The sequence below is a fragment of the Carcharhinus amblyrhynchos genome, chromosome 5 (assembly GCF_965287045.1).
Source record: "Carcharhinus amblyrhynchos chromosome 5, sCarAmb.v2.hapA, whole genome shotgun sequence".
NCBI lineage: Eukaryota > Metazoa > Chordata > Chondrichthyes > Carcharhiniformes > Carcharhinidae > Carcharhinus > Carcharhinus amblyrhynchos.
The window spans coordinates 5,897,528-5,913,759 of record NC_137328.1 but is presented as its reverse complement, the minus strand read 5'-3'; the positions used below and the strand labels follow the sequence as shown (position 1 = coordinate 5,913,759).

Here is a 16,232-nt window from a genome sequence, read left to right as displayed (position 1 = left end):
ATGGAACTGGCAAGGCCAACTCCACAGAGATTGGGGGCACCATTGTTAAAGGGAGCCCAGATCAGCACAGAAACTGAACTGCCCCACACTACATCCACCCCCCCGCACCCGCACCCCCATGTCCACATTAGGATCCTTCTCACAAGTGACAGGGTTCCCCCTCTCCCACCAATCCCAGCCACCCTCCCATTCCCCACAACTGCTGGCACCCAAAACTCACCACCGCAGTCTCAGTGACACTCTTCCCCCCTTGCAGGCATCAATCCTCCCCAACAGGAACCCTCCCATGAGGCTGCCCAGAGGGTCTGCCCCTGGCACTGGCCCCAGCACAGGTTGGCACTGCAAATCCAACAATGCCAACCCAGCAATGCCAACCTGTGCTAAGGGGCATTGCCAAGGCGACTGCCAGGTATGTCCCTCTCCCCCTGGGGGCTATACTTACCTTTGCAACCCTGAGAGGTCCCTTTTTTCAATAGTCAGGTTGGTGAGATTTGCATATTCAGTGAGCGGGGGGGAAATAATGTGGTGGGGGGGCTGGCTAATGACATTAAAATGTATGCCAAACCATTAAAATGGGGTGCTCTCCTTTTGCGCATGTGAACCTTGTGACTTCACCAGTGAGGTTTGGGGAAAATCAGGAATCTCGACCACGCTGGCGAGACTTACACTTCCAGATTCTTTCGGTATTTTCCATCCGGGTTAGTGATCCCATGCACCACTAACAGGGGCTCAAAATCACCCTCTTAACTTGTAGAATATAACTATCCTCCACTCACTGCATTTGCTGGAGAAATCACCCTGTTTTAATTGGGAGAATTTACTGCAGTTACAGTCACGAGTTCTGTTTGTACAGACGCTTCTTAAATAGACTTTGGGTAAATTGACTTGGTTTTCTTCGCTGTTTTCTATAAATGCAACATTCGTCGTAAGTCCTGCCTCCACTTTCAAATCATCAACTGACAGGATGGTGTCAGTAGTCTCCCTCTTGCTACTGCCCTTAATACTGAGTTACTGAAATCCTTAACCCACTCCACATTGCAAAATTGGACCACAATGAGATTCAACCATTGTTTTTCCCCAAAATACACTGTGTGGGATTTTCTGTGCAATCCACCCCATGTTTCGCAGAGACGACCCGATATTGGCCAGCGGTGGGATCTTCTGGTCCTGCGGTGTTGAATACACTGAGAAACCTACAGCAGGCATGCGCCATCATCGGGACCATAAATCCCGCTGACATGAACAGCTGGGAAATTCTGGCTTGAGCATTCAAGATGTTATAAATGGCAACTTTACATTTGACTAGAATGGAAATGACAAATAGTTTGCTCTTTGTGGCGACATATTAATTTCTTTGGTCAGTGTATCATTAAGGAACACAGTAAGAAGTCTCCCAACAGGTATTTTTGTGATCATGAGCTTTCAGAGTGCTGCACCTTCATCACTTACCTGATGAAGGAGCAGCACTCTGAAAGCTTGTGATTCCAAATAAGCTTGTTGGACTTTAATCTGGTGTTGTGAGAATTCTTACTGTGCCCACTCCAGTCCACCTCCACATTAAGGAACACGGTCAGATGCTAATTCCAGGCAGATTTTTGTAAAGGTATCAGTATAGAATATTTTTTGGTGGTTACTAACATAAGCAAGTCTCGTTTATTAACTCCGCTTTCCTCTTCACATTAAAACATCTAATAACCAACAAATTGTGCTTAATTCTCATTTGTAAATGATGTGCCACTTCCAGAGTATAGACACCTTTGCTTTTGAATGCCATCTTCTTAATTGCACCGATTCTGGATGGATGAACGTGATGGTAAAAGGAGAAGTACCAGTTAGGTCAGCTGTGCAGCCCAATAAGTCAATTTAAGTGCATGCAGATGCATTTAAATGGCCATTGGGTGCAGTCCTGATTGTGGCCATTTTCAGACCTTGGTAAAGGGGGAACAGGCGCGGAGGTGGGCATGGATCGCGCCTCTTGCCTCATGATCGACTTTACCAAGCTTCCGCAGCCAAAAATGAGTGCAACTTGATGGTAAATTTGAGCTCAATGTTTCATCTGACTTGGGTGGGGTCACAGTCTCAGGATATGGGGTAGGCCATTTAGGACTGAGATGAGAGTGGTGAACCTGTGGGATTCTCTACCATAGAAGGCTGAAGAGGCCAAGTCACTCAATATATTTAAGAAGGAAATGGATAGATTTCTCAACTTTAAAGGCATCAAGGGTTTCAGGGAGAGCATTGGAGTGTGGAGTTGAGATAAAGGATCAGATATGGTCATATTGATTGGCAAAGAATGCTTGATGGGCTGAATGGCTTACTCCTGCTCTTATTTTCTATGTTTCTATGAGCTAAAATAGCATCTGTAATAATTCCTGTTTATCTGTTAGGTAAATAGCAACTGCATTATATTTTTACATATAACTATAATATAGAGGCTTACAGCCTCACGGCTGCCAGTCAGCTCCAAAGAAGGTTCTGGAACAGAAACCTGAGCTCACTGAGATGATCCCCCATCTTGTTCTCCGATTGGCTCCCCAGGGCATGTGACACTTGTTCTGATGATGGATCCTTTAAAGGGATAATCACCACAATGTGATTGTGGTGAAGTAACACAGCATTAGCTTGGAAGGATAACTCATCTTTTCAGTGGCCGAATATTCCAACATTCCTGGTTTTATGATTGTAAGTTTTTGAACTATTTGATGCAGAGTTTGGAGCATGCATGTGCTATGCATTATATGCATTGGAAATGTTCTCCTTAGGTCCTTTACTTTTTGATGTGCCCTTTGAATATTTGAGTCGATAGATTCGTTCTGCCTCCATTTGCTCCTTGTGCATTATTTCTTTGTCATCCAGCACTTTCAGTGTAGGTATTTGGCTAATAACATAATGCCTGAATAAAGCAAAAAGTACAATGTTAACTGATTGTACATTGATGGGCCTTTGCCTTGCAATGTGCAACATCTGAGAACTTTTTACTATTATCATTTGAACTGATTGGTGTTTAAATAATTTTATATTTTTCAGATGGTACAACTTCAATTTCAAAACAAGAGCAGTACTTGAGTTTACTCAACCTCACAAATGCAATAAGAACAGAAAATGCTGGAAATACCCATCAGGTGAGTCAGCCTTTATGGACAGTGGAACAGGGTTAACATTTCAGGTCTTTCAACAGAATCTCTAGTATAAATGGGGAGTTAGTACAATGGCACTTTATTCTACCACTGTGGCAATGTCTCACATCTAGGGTTGTGAGAGAAAGCCTGTGGCCTAAACATCAGTGTGGAATATCCTTTGGGTGGTATGTATAAACCAACATACCCGATCAAGCCCTGGATTCAGATACACACACACACACCTACACGAGGCACACAAGTTCCAGTGGGCATTTACAGGCTTGTTTGAAGTGGGAATATGCATTTTGAAAGGATATATAATTACGCAGTTTAGAAATCACATAGGTTGCTTTGAGAGAAATCAGAGGTCTTTATTAAAGTCGATCCAGATAAGCATCAAAGCCTAGTTACAAGGGAGGAAATGGTAGAAAATAGATTCATTTATTTAACAAAGGCCCTTAGTCTGAGAGAATTCATTAAATCAGACATCTGGACATGGAAGGGGTGATTGAAATCCACAAACCCAGACACAAGCTGGGATGTCAAGGATACCTATAACAATAATGAATTAAGTCAGCTAACATGATTAAGTTTTCATTCTGATTGGATATTATAATTAAGCAAGCGCACGATGGTAATGTTTGGGGTTTAACATTTGTATCTTATATATGATGTAACCTTAATCAATAATTGTAAGTGGTCAAAGATAACTCCTATACCTCGATTGGTACATTGCTTGTAATCAAATTTGAAACTATAGCTACTTGTGCATTCCTGAATTCTGGACTCTGATGTCCACTAGCTGGCTCCCCAGAATCCTATAGTTATAGCTCGAATAAACAGCTGTAATAAAAACACCATGACTTGATCTGGCATGCCTTATATGGCTTAAGATATAAGGGAGAGGAGAGAACCAAGACCAGGGAGGAGTAGGTAATATTATATTGCTCATAGCAGAGGTAAGAAGCCCTGATTATTAGTTCAAGCATAGCCAGGAGCTTTGGAGAAGGTGAGGCTCACAGCTATCTGCATCTTACCTTACGCCCATTATTCACCTCAGCAAATATTCAGTAATTTAAATCTTAGACTGCATTCATGCGATTGTCACTAACTCAGTGCTGACCTGACTCCTGTCCCTAAACTCTTTCTTCTATTCCTTTTCTGACTCCAGAGGCTGCTACATGAGGCATCGCAGAAGAGGACAATCCTCTTGAGAGTGTACTGACACACTCCCCCATGTAACAACAGGGCTACTGGCACTCTGCAGTGGAGTAAAGGTCTTTGTGCTCTGAGACACCCAGTGTGAGTGAGCAGGAACAGGTGGTGGCAGGCACAGCCCGGGACAGAGGGCTCACTATAGATAAGGCCCATTTCAAGCTCTGCAAGTCAAGACAGGGATGAAAGCCTACAGATTACAGCCAAAAAAAGGATACTCTGAGAAATTTAAGCACAATAGAAAGAAAGAAACATTTCAAAAACAACTTATATTTATGTAGCATTTTTAATAAAATGTCCCAAGGCATTTCACAAAAGCATTAAAAGACAAGTATGGCACTGACTACATTCCAAAGATGTGTGGGTTAGGTGAATTGGCCATGTTAAATTACCCCTTACTGTCTGGGTGACATGGGGTTGTGGGGATAGGGCCTGGGTGGGATTGTGATCAGTGTAGGCACAATAGGCTGAATGGCTTCCTTCTGTACTGTAGGGTTCTATGACTCTATAAAGAGATATTCAATCAAAAGCTTAGTCAAAGAGGTGGGATTTAAGGAATGTCTTATAGGAGGAAAACGAGGTTGGGAGGTGAGAGGTTTCAGGAGGGACATCCAGAGCTTAGGGCTGAGGTAAATGAAGCCATGGTCACAATTATAATTATGAATGCTCAAGAGTCCAAAATTAAAGGAGTGCAGATATCTAGAAGCGTTGTGAGGCTGGAGAAGATGACAGAGATAAGAAGGAGCTGGTCTATGGAGAAATTGGAAAAGGATAATTTTAAAGTAAAGATGCTGCTTTACTTGGAGCCAGTGCAGGTCAGCAAACAGAGGGGTGAAAGGGGAATGGGACTTGCTGCGAGTTATGACAGGGTGTTTTCAGTGATTCCAAGTTTACTGAGTGTAGCATGTGGAAGAGCAGACAGCCACTGGAATAGTTCTACAAGTAACAAAGGCAGGGATGAGGCTTTCAGCAATAGATGAGCTGAGACAGGTGCAAAGTTGGATGATGTTATGAGGGATGGACAGTCTTTGTGATGGCAGTGATATGAAGTCAGAAGCTCACCTCGGGATTACATGAGACAGTAAGGTTTTGACCCAGCTGGCTTAATCTCAAACTGTTGCTCGGGAGAGGAATGGAGTCAGTAGCTACAAAGCAGAGCTTAGAGTGGGGTCCAAAAACAATGGATTCAGTCTTTGCAATATTTGATTGCAGCAAGTTTCTGTTCATCCAGTATTGAAAGCTGGATAAGCATCAAATAATGTAACAGCTTGAATATATGGTGACCCAAAGTACACTCCAAAGCACTTTACGGCCAATGAAGTACTTTTGCAGTGAAGTCACTGTTGTAATGCTCTAGCTAAAATGTTGGGGGAGTCAGAATGAGAACATGGCCAAACGGTTACGTTGTGAGTACAGGTTTTCTAGGATTCCCTTGTTTATAACGTGGAGATGCTGGCATTGGACTGGAATGGGCACAATAAGAAGTCTCACAACATCAGATTAAAGTTTAACAGGTTTATTTGGAATCACAACCTTTCGGAGCACTGCTCCTTCATCAGATTCACCTGATAAAGGAGCAGCACTCTGAAAACTCATGATTCCAAATAAACCAGTTGAACTTTACTCTGGTGTTGTGAGACTTCTTATTGTCCTTTGTTTAAGGAAGATTAAGAAGGGGTGATCTAATTGATGTGTTTAAAATGATTGAAGGAGTTGATAAATAGATAGGGAGAAATTATTTATTTTGATAGGGAGGGATCAGGACAAGGGAGCATAACCTTAGAACTAGACTGCTCAGGGCAATGTCAAGAACCATGTGTTCACACAAAAGATAGGGAAATCTGGAATTCTTTTGCCAAAAAAAAGTTGAGGTTGTGGATGAAAATATCAAAACTGGGATTGATAGATTTTTGCTAGGTAAGGGGGATATTGAACTGAGGTAAGATACAGATCAGCCATGACTTAACTGTGATGGAACAAGTATGACGGGCTGAAGGAACTTCTGAGTAATTGCTCAGCCACTCCAGAGATGTCCTTCCAGTCTCCTCTTCTTCTGAAAGCAATCTGATTTTACACATTTGGGATATTAAGCATGAGGCTATGGTGATTCTTCAGATAGATTGCAAGGTTCCAACAGATTTATTCAAAAATCTAAAATCGGAGATTCAAAATATGTAAATTCTGCTTCACCACACCTATTGTGGTTGTACGTGTCTCATTCTTTTCACTGTCCTGTCTGCCTAATGAAGGGTTACTACTCACCTATAATCCATGTAGTCCTGTAGGCTTCCACCATTAAAATAACTTGGTGCAGCCCCATTGTTCATCATGCTCAGAATCCTAAAGTTCCATGTGCAAAATAACGAATCATTAAACTGGTCGCATCCCATGTTCAAATACTGCAGCAAGCAGACAGCTAAAGAAATACTTAACAAAGCATTCATAAAAAGATAACTATAATATTTGTCCTGCTATTGAAACTGATAGCAAATTGGTATAATCCGATATCTTTTTGTCTGTTCTATATTTTATATTCCCCTCTGGGTAGATCTTTAATATTTAGGAGCCTGCAGCTACTGCATTGCTCCCACCTTCATTTACAAAATGCTGCTATAGTCCTGAATGACATAATTAATCATTCAAACCATTTTAATAATGTTAGACTCATGGCAACAGATTGGTCAGTGGAAAAGGAGGATTCTGTTCCGGCAAGTTGACACCAGCTCTTTGTGCACTGTTGCTTGCAGGCAATGCAGAGCTGCACACTGAAGATGTTTAAAGGATTGCTCTTTTTTCAGCACAATGCTCAGGAGTGTCTTAACCCAAAAGGTGTGGTGAAGCACTCTCCCTGACATGACAATGCTGACTACTCTTCAACATTGCATCATTGGCTGGCAAGGGCTTTTGGGACGTCCTGAGGTCATGAAAGGCACCACAGATATTTTCTCCTCCCTCCTTTCTTGCTTCCTTCCATTCTTCATAGTACTTTGAGTATGGTGTAAAAAATAATTTTTCCTCATGTTGCTTTCAGTCCTTTACTCTGACGTTTGGTCTTTTTTTACTTTTCAATTATATCTTCTAAATTTCAGAGAGTTTAGACCCACTTGGGTGCAATTTTAAAACAATTGCACTCATCAGAACTGATGGGTGTAAAATCAACGTTCTATCAAACCCATGGGTTTTCATGTAGTTTAAAACTCCACTGTGCTGCAAAATACGGCAAAAACTCTTGTCTGGTTTCAACATTGCAAGAGATTGAATCATGCTTCATTTAGATGAGCACTTCAAGAGCCATATTATTCATAGAATCATAGAAACACTGCAGTGCAGAAGGTGGCCATTCGGCCCATCGAGTCTGTACCAACAACAATCCCACCCTAACCTCAGAACACCACATATTTATCCTGCTAATCCCTCTAACCTACACATCCTGGGACACTAAGGGGCAATTTAGCATAGCCAATCAACTAACTCGCACATCTTTGGACTGTGGGAAGAAACCAGAGCACCCAGAGGAAACCCACGCAAACATGGGGAGAATGTACAAACTCCGCAAAGACCTAAGCCAGAAATCGAACCCAGGTCCCTGGAGCTGTGAGGCAGCAGTGCTAACCACTGTGCCACTGTGCTGCCCTCTGTGCTACCATGCTGCCCTCAAAGCTACCAACCTAGCGCTAGAAAATGGGATTAAACGGATAGGTACTTGATAGCTGGTGCAGGCATGGTGGGCTAAAGGGCCTCTTTCCGTGCTGTAAAACTCTATGTCTATGACTGATCATCCCGAGTGCTGGTTAATGGTTGTCTCCCACCTAAATCACTGGGCACACAAGGGCGGTTAGCAACAGCAGAAGACCAGTAGGAATTGACACAATATTCAAAGGATACCTGAAGGAAAGTTAGAGACAACAGTAATAATTAGACTTTTACAGCACAGAAGCAGGCTATTTGTCACTTAGCCATATGAGCCTCCTTGCACCGTATTTCATCTCAACCAATCAAACAGAATTGTCCCATTCCAGTGTAAACGGCTAAAATCGTTCACTCCCTGATCAGTGATCAGAGGATAGTTTTCCATAAGATCTGGAGTCTGCTGACACCTGCTGGTTTGTTTTATTTTTGCACCAGAATTTGTGAAAATGCAGCTCACAACATTGCAGCAGTGTTCTTCAGATTTAGATGTGAGCTAGAACCAGAGATGCAAATTATCCAATTCAATTGTATATATATTTCTGTGGGCAATCACAGAATAGTAACAGTGATAAGGCGTTTTTGGGGTGGGGGGCAGACCCCATAAAGTATAAACCCTGTGGTTTTTGCTCTCATGACATTCTACCCCTTGTGTCTTAACAAAAATAAACCATGGGTTGGCTGTGACATTGGGTACCACTCTTGCCTACAGGTCAGACGGCTGTGGCCTCAAGTCCTACTGTGGAGACTTGTGTGCTAAAATCTCAGCTGACATACCTGTGCACTACTGGAGGACTGCTGCAATAGTAGAGCTACTATATTTTGAATAAAATGTTAAATCAGGGCCCTACCTGACCTCTCAAGTGTATGTCAAAGCTCCATTTTAACAAAAAGCAGAAGGGTTCTCTCTGAGGTGCTGACCAATATTTATCCCTCAAATCAACATCACTGAAAAACAGATTATCTCATCATTATTTTGGTGCTGCTGGTGATGTTTTGTTGTACAGAAATTGGCTGTCGTGTTCGCAGTGTAACAACAATGACTCCACTTTAGTCAGATTTTTAATTGCTGGTGAAGGGTTGAGTTCGGCAACAATTTAAAAATTACATTCTTGGAGATATCTTGATGCCTCCAAGAGGCACCATGATTTTCAAATGGAGGGCAGAGGCAGAACTTGTGCCTCCAGTTAATGGCTCAAAGTTCTTTGAGGAGTTTATTGACAGGCTGTGCCAGCGTGGGGGGTGGGGGTGGGGGGTGATGGGTGGCAGTGGAAAGATCGGGATTTTGTGGTCAGTTCGACAAACTGGAACAGTTTGGTTTACATTAATGTCTGGGGCTCATTGTGGATAGAACCAAAAGTTTGTTTCGAATAGATGGTTTGTTTATGCAACATCTTGCACTGGATCAAGAGCATTATTTTTATCTTGATGGCATGGTCATTTTCCTTGGCTTAAAGCTATCTGCTCTATCCTAAAAGACAGCGGCAGGCTCCATCATGGCACATGCTTTGCAGGCAGCTCCCGCCTCCTGGTAACGCTCAGTTGTGTGCCGAGTTTGCTTCTTGTTGCCTAATTAGGGCATTCGCATTTCAAAATACTGTGGAGTTAGGCCCCAGAATGTATTTGAGCACCAGGTTCCCAATCCCGAAAGTCTGGCACTACATAAAAGCAAGTCTTTCTTTTGTTTACAATTCTCAGTTTTGAAATTTGCAAATTGACCTCTGTGAATGTCTTTGGCCCAGAAGTGTTGCAATAAGGATAATGTAGTTTTTTTTTGAAAAGTCTGTAGAATCTGTAATTGTTTTAAAGGATGTTTGAAAAGAATTTATAAGAGTTGACATCAGTTATAAAGAGAACAATTGTGGTCTTCTTGAATTGTAAGAACTACTGGTTCATTAGACTTGGCAATCTTTAACCTGGAAGCTGTGCCAGAGGATGGAACTTAAGAAAGAAGCTGAGAGGTTGGCTGATACAAAGGAGAGCTGCAGGCACAAAGGAGTGAGAGGGTAAAGGTTTCTGATGTGGAGATGCCGGCGTTGGACTGGGGTAAACACAGTTAGACAGTAAACTCACAAACCTTGAAAGCTTGTGAGTTTACTACCAAATAAATCGGTTGGACTTAAACCTGGTGTTGTCAGAATTCTTACAGAGTAAAGGTGACCAGTACACAGATGCAGATAGAAAGAGAAAGCAGACAGGGAAAGAAAGAGGAACCAGAGAATTCTTATGAGCAGAAGAAGCAAATCACTCTCAGGAAGAGTTCAGCTTCTCTGTTTGGCAGGAAAGGAGACAGGAGTTCTTGGAGAGAATTGCGGGGGCGTGGGTGGTCGGTGGTTGCTGGGGTCTCAGGGCTGGCCAGCTCAATTGTTGGCCACCAAACAGGAGGCCAGCAGTGTGGGACTACTGTGCATGTGCCAATCTCAGCGCGGACTGATCAGTGCATGAGCAATGGCCCACTCAGCACTATGCTACCGTGCTCTCCAGGGGGGCAATAGGCCTAACCCACTGATTACTGGTGTGGTTCACACGACTACACTCTGCGGTGCACCGAGTGTGGGAGATTCATTTTAAAACTCTGGCTGAAAAAAACCAGTGTGATTTACTCCAGTTTTTACATGAATCCAATACTTAGAAATTTTTTGAGAATCCATCCCCTAGTATCACATCTGTGTATGGAGTGACATGAATGCTTGAGATAGCTGAAGACTTATCTTTATTGTATGGACAATTTAAAGTGAAATTTACCTCCTTTTTATGTGAAGTATCATTTGCCTGTTAAATGTGATTTGCATTGGTTCTGCTTTATGTTAAAGTAACATCTACAAAAGGCGTAATCTTCATGTGACTGAAATTCAGGTTGCCACAATCAGGACATCAAAATGTCTGAACAAAAAAAAACTCTTTCAATATATGTATACCTCACCTGATTCGAGGAAGGTTTTTAGCTATTTCTGCAATGAAAATAGCCAAATTAGTAATTTTGTTCTTATTTATCCACAAGATGGTGAGACTCGGCATGTAGGCAAACTTAACATGAGAGGTGAAGTTGTTGCCATCCAAAATCAATGTAGTTAATTTTTTCAGCTCTCCAAGCTGTGAAAGGTTTCTGAAATACCAGAGCTAAGGAAGACAAATGTCACCAGTGGATAAACTGAAAAACACAAACTGACCAACTGACAATGCAAGACATGGATACATAATAATGAAATCCTGTCGTCCTGAACTAGTCACAGTATCATCAATATTCCGGCAGGTTCCACGTCGACGCTAGGATATGGAAAGACAATTAAAGCTTCAGAAAATGCTTTTCCTTTCTCAATTTAGGATAAGAGGAACATCCATTATTATAAAATTACCCTCCTTTTCCAGTTATTAGAGTTAATATATAAGAACATAAGAACATAAGAAATAGGAGCAGGAGTAGGCCATCTAGCCCTTCGAGCCTGCCCCGCCATTCAATAACATCATGGCTGATCTGTCGCTGCTCAGTTCCACTTTCCCGCCCTCTCCCCATAACCCTTAATCCCCTCTCTTATCAAAAACCCATCATCCCGCGTCTTAAAAATATTTAGCGAGGCAGCCTCCACCACTTCAACGGGCAGAGAATTCCAGAGATTCACCACCCTTTGAGTGAAGAAGTTCCTCCTCAACTCCGTTCTAAACCGCCCCCCTTTTATCTTGAGGCTGTGCCCCCTAGTCTTTTTTGAGCGGGAAGAGTCTCTCCACCTCTATCCTATCCATCCCATTCATCATCTTATACGTCTCAATGAGATCTCTCCTCATTCTTCTAAACTCTAACGAGTACAAGCCCAGTTTATTCAGCCTCTCCTCATAGCTCAACCCCCTCAACTCCGGTATCAGCCTAGTAAACCTCCTCTGCACTCCCTCCAAGGCCAAAATATCTTTGCGCAGGTGCGGCGCCCAAAACTGCACACAGTACTCCAGCTGCGGCCTCACCAATGCCCTATACAGCTGCACCAAGACCTCCCTACTTTTATATTCAATCCCCCTCGCTATGAAGGCCAGCATCCCATTCGCCTTCCTGACCACCTGCTGCACCTGCAAGCTGGGTTTTTGCGACTCATGCACAAGGACCCCGAGGTCCCTCTGCACCGTCGCCTGCTGCAGTTTTTCATCACGTAAGTAATAGTCCTTCCTACCATTCTTCCTACCAAAGTGGACCACCTCACACTTGCCAACATTAAATTCCATTTGCCATTTCCTGGCCCATTCGCCCAGCCTATCTAGATCCTTCTGTAGACTCTCCACACCCTCCGCACAATTTGCCGTTCCCCCAATCTTGGTGTCATCAGCAAATTTCGACACCCTACACTCGGTTCCCTCCTCCAGATCATCTATATAAATGGTAAAAAGCTGAGGCCCCAGCACCGACCCCTGGGGCACTCCACTAGTCACCATCCGCCAATCCGTTGACCCCCACTCTCTGCCTCCTATTTGACAACCAATCCTCTATCCACGCTAACACCCTACCCCCAACTCCATGTCCCTCGACCTTCTGCAATAACCTCTTGTGAGGCACTTTGTCAAACGCCTTCTGAAAATCTAGAAAGACCACATCCACCGGCTCTCCTCTATCCACCGCCCTGGACACATCCTCATAGAACTCCAGTAAATTTGTCAGACACGACTTCCCTTTAATGAAACCGTGCTGTGTCTGCTCTATCAAGCAATTCCCTTCAAGATGCCTTGCAATTTCCTCCTTAATGACGGATTCTAACATTTTACCTACCACAGACGTTAAACTAACCGGCCTATAATTCCCCGCCTTTTGTCTGGCACCCTTCTTAAACAACGGCGTAACATTAGCCGTTTTCCAATCATCCGGCACTTCCCCGGAATCCAGCGACGTCTGGAAAATAACCACCAAGGCATCCAATATCACCTCCGCCATTTCTTTCAGAACCCTCGGATGCATTCCATCCGGTCCTGGGGACTTGTCCACAATCAGCCCCTCCAGTCTGTCGAGCACCGCCTCTCTAGTAACAGTAATGTCATTAAGACCCTCCAGTCCTACTACCTTTCCATCGCTAACACCCGGCAAATTATTCACGTCCTCCTCCGTGAAGACAGAAACAAAAAAGTTATTCAAGACCTTAGCCATATCCCCATCCCCTACCACTAGGTCCCCTTTCTCATCCTCTAAAGGACCAACATTCACCCTAGCCAGCCTCTTCCCTTTTATATATTTATAAAAACTCTTGCTATCCTTTTTTATATTAAGCGCTAGCCCAGCTTCATAGTTTCTCCTACCCTTCTTTATCAACTTCTTTGTCAATCTTTGTTGACATTTAAACCTCTCCCAATCCTCTTCTCGCCCACTACTCTTAGCTACTCTAAACGCCTCCGCTTTTAATTTAACACTTTCCTTCACCTCCTTCGTTATCCACGGCTTATTACCTTATATAAACGTCAAACAGTGGGCAATTTGACTAATATCTTAAGTGGTAAGACTAAATTGCTGGAGATTGCTACGGCAACACAGTGGCACAGTGGGTAGCACTGCTGCCTCATGTGCCAAGGACCCGCTTCAATTCTAGCTGTTGTGGAGTTTGTACGTTCTTGCACGTGTCTGCATGGGTTTCATCTGGGTGCTCCAGTTTCCTCCCACAGTCCAAAGATGTGCAGGTTAGGTAGACTGGCCATGCTAAATAGTCCCTCCGTATCCCAAGATGTGTGGTTAGGGGAATTAGTGGAGTAAATATGTGGGGATATGGTAAGAGGACGTGGGTGGGATGCTCTGTTGGAGAGTCGGTACTGACTTGATGGACTGAATGGCCTCCTTCTGCTCTGTAAAGATTCAATGATTCTATGAAATCTGCCTTGTGGGGTGAATCCAATACTGCCCAATTACCACGCCTTAATACATGTCTTTAACACATATTTTCTCTCTTGGGTCATCAAGTGAATTGTCCCAGTATCCTGGGTCAGAAAATTTACTGTATACATGGCAATCCATCCCATCACTGTCATTGGGCTGGTAAATATAAAGGAGGCCATTGGTGCCTCAACACAGGGGAAAATTAAAAGGGCAGAACATTAAAACAGAAATGGGAGCAGGAGTAGGTGCCAGTAGGTAACATGGTCTCTTGAGCCTGCTCCACCACTCAGTAAAATCATGGCAGTACCTCCACCTCAATGCCACATTCCTATCCTATCCCCATATCTCCTGATTTCCTTAATGCCCAGAAGGTTATTAATCTCAGTCTTGAACATACTAAATGACAAAGCATCCACCACCCTTTGCGGAAGAAAATTCCAAAGATTCACAACCCCCTGTAAAGAGATTCCTCCTCATCTCTGTCCTATTTGACCCATTCTCCTGAGACTACCACTCCCTGGCTGGGATTTTCCAGTCCTGTTCACTACAGGACTGGATACTCCTGTTTAATGTCAACGGACCTTTGTCTGGTCCATTAAATTTTCCATTCTGTTTGTGACAATTCCTTTCAGTTTTGTCGTTCTGGACTCTCTAGCCAAAGGAGTCATAAATATCAAAGATCTGAAACTCAGTGGGCATGTTTCCCACCAGCGGGAGGTGGTGTGTTATTTGTTAGCAGCGGGATTCTCTTGTCCCGCCTCTGTCAATGGGAATTTCCATTGATGTCACTGCATACCAGCTGGAAATCCACGTACGATGATACGCTGCCAGAGAATCCCCCTGGATTGAACAGCCGGAGAATTCCAGCAGGGTCTTTGGCATAGGTCTGCACAAGTGATTAAGTAGAGGTCTAAAACTATGACATGGTTGTCAGGCTAACCCTTGGAAGTGGAGGTAACCAAGGCTGACGGGACAGAATTGCATTTACTCAAATCTAATTCAGCGTCAAATTTTATTGACAGGGAGATATAGCTTAAATGGAGGTGTATTTGTAACTTCTTTTCCTCCCATTTTAATGTTGATTTTGTCTTTCCTTTATATTCTTTCTCCTTCCCCCTTCCTTTCATGTGCATTTTTTTTGAGTCACGCAGCAATCCCCCTAGAGTGGTTGTGAGGTCCCCACTCTTGAAGCTGCAGCTGAGTGATGCATTCTTGTTCCTATGTTCTGAATGCTGCTTCATAATTGGCTGTGAGAAAATCATTTTGACCATAAAGTTCTCACCTATCTCTCTGGGAAAAACTCTTGGTTCTCTCCGCTGATATCATAACAGGAATCAACATCTCCTATTCAAACTCTCCACAGGGCAATAACCTGCTGCAGTTTCAAGCATAGAACTTTACAGCAAGAAACAGGCCATTTGGCCGACTGGCCAGTGCTGCTGGTGTTTTTTGTTGCACACTAGCCTCCTCCCATCAACCTAATTTCATTCTATCAGAATATCTTTTTATTCCTTTCTCCCTTATGTGTTTACTCAGCTTCCCCTTGAATGCATCATTAACAGAGAAGATATGCTCTAAGAGATATCACACAACTTAATAAATCAAGGAGAAAAAAGTATTTTCACAAACCTACAAGTTTTGCAGTTACCGCCTTAGTAATGGTTAACAGTCAAAATAATAAACAAAAAATAGTTAAAGGATACTCATTAAGACAGTTGTGGCTGAGGTCAAGTTCTTCAAGAGTTGAAGAATGTTGGAGTATTTTGATGAAAGGCATTTCTTGGAGATTTTGATGGGCGAAAGACAATCTTCTTATTTGCATCATTAAAAATACTGGGATAGAGGTACCTATCACAAAATTACTTTCTATCAATGCCTTTAATCTGGTTCTGCAATCACCCCAAGTATGGAAAGAAGTTCAGAATCACAGAGTGCAAAAGAGGCCCTTTGGTCCATTGAGTCTGCACCGACATGTGAGAAACATCAAACCTACCTATCTAATCCCATTTACTAGCGCTTGGTCCATAGCCTTGAATGTTATGATGAGGCAAATGCTTATCCAGGTACTTTTTAAAGGATGTAAGACAACCTGCCTCCACCACCCTTCCAGCAGCACATTCCAGATCGTCACCACCCTCTCTATAAAATAATCTTCCCTCATATCCCCCTAAACCTCCTGCCCATCACCTCGAACTTGAATTGTCTTATAACTGACCATTCAACTGAGAATAACAGCTGCTCCCTATCCACTCTGTCTGTCCATGCCCCTCATTATCTTGAACACCTCAATCAGGTTGCCCTCAGTCATCTCTGCTCCAACAAAAACAACCCAAGTCTATCCAACCTCTCTTCATAACTTTAATGTTCCATTC

The 16,232-nt window shown here is 43.1% G+C and overlaps 1 protein-coding gene across 1 annotated transcript; it reads right to left on the bottom strand.

Annotated features, from left to right (window-relative positions):
* Window positions 1-2,675: 2,675 nt before the first annotated feature.
* On the bottom strand, window positions 2,676-15,699 carry LOC145343387 (leucine-rich melanocyte differentiation-associated protein). Its single transcript, XM_080189605.1, has 4 exons — window positions 15,564-15,699; window positions 10,945-11,127; window positions 6,597-6,674; window positions 2,676-2,893 (listed from the first exon to the last, which is right to left on the bottom strand). The coding sequence occupies exons 1-4, from the start codon at window positions 15,683-15,685 to the stop codon at window positions 2,728-2,730; spliced, it is 549 nt and encodes a 182-aa protein (XP_080045731.1). The 5' UTR covers window positions 15,686-15,699; the 3' UTR covers window positions 2,676-2,727.
* Between the last annotated feature and the right edge of the window lie 533 nt (window positions 15,700-16,232).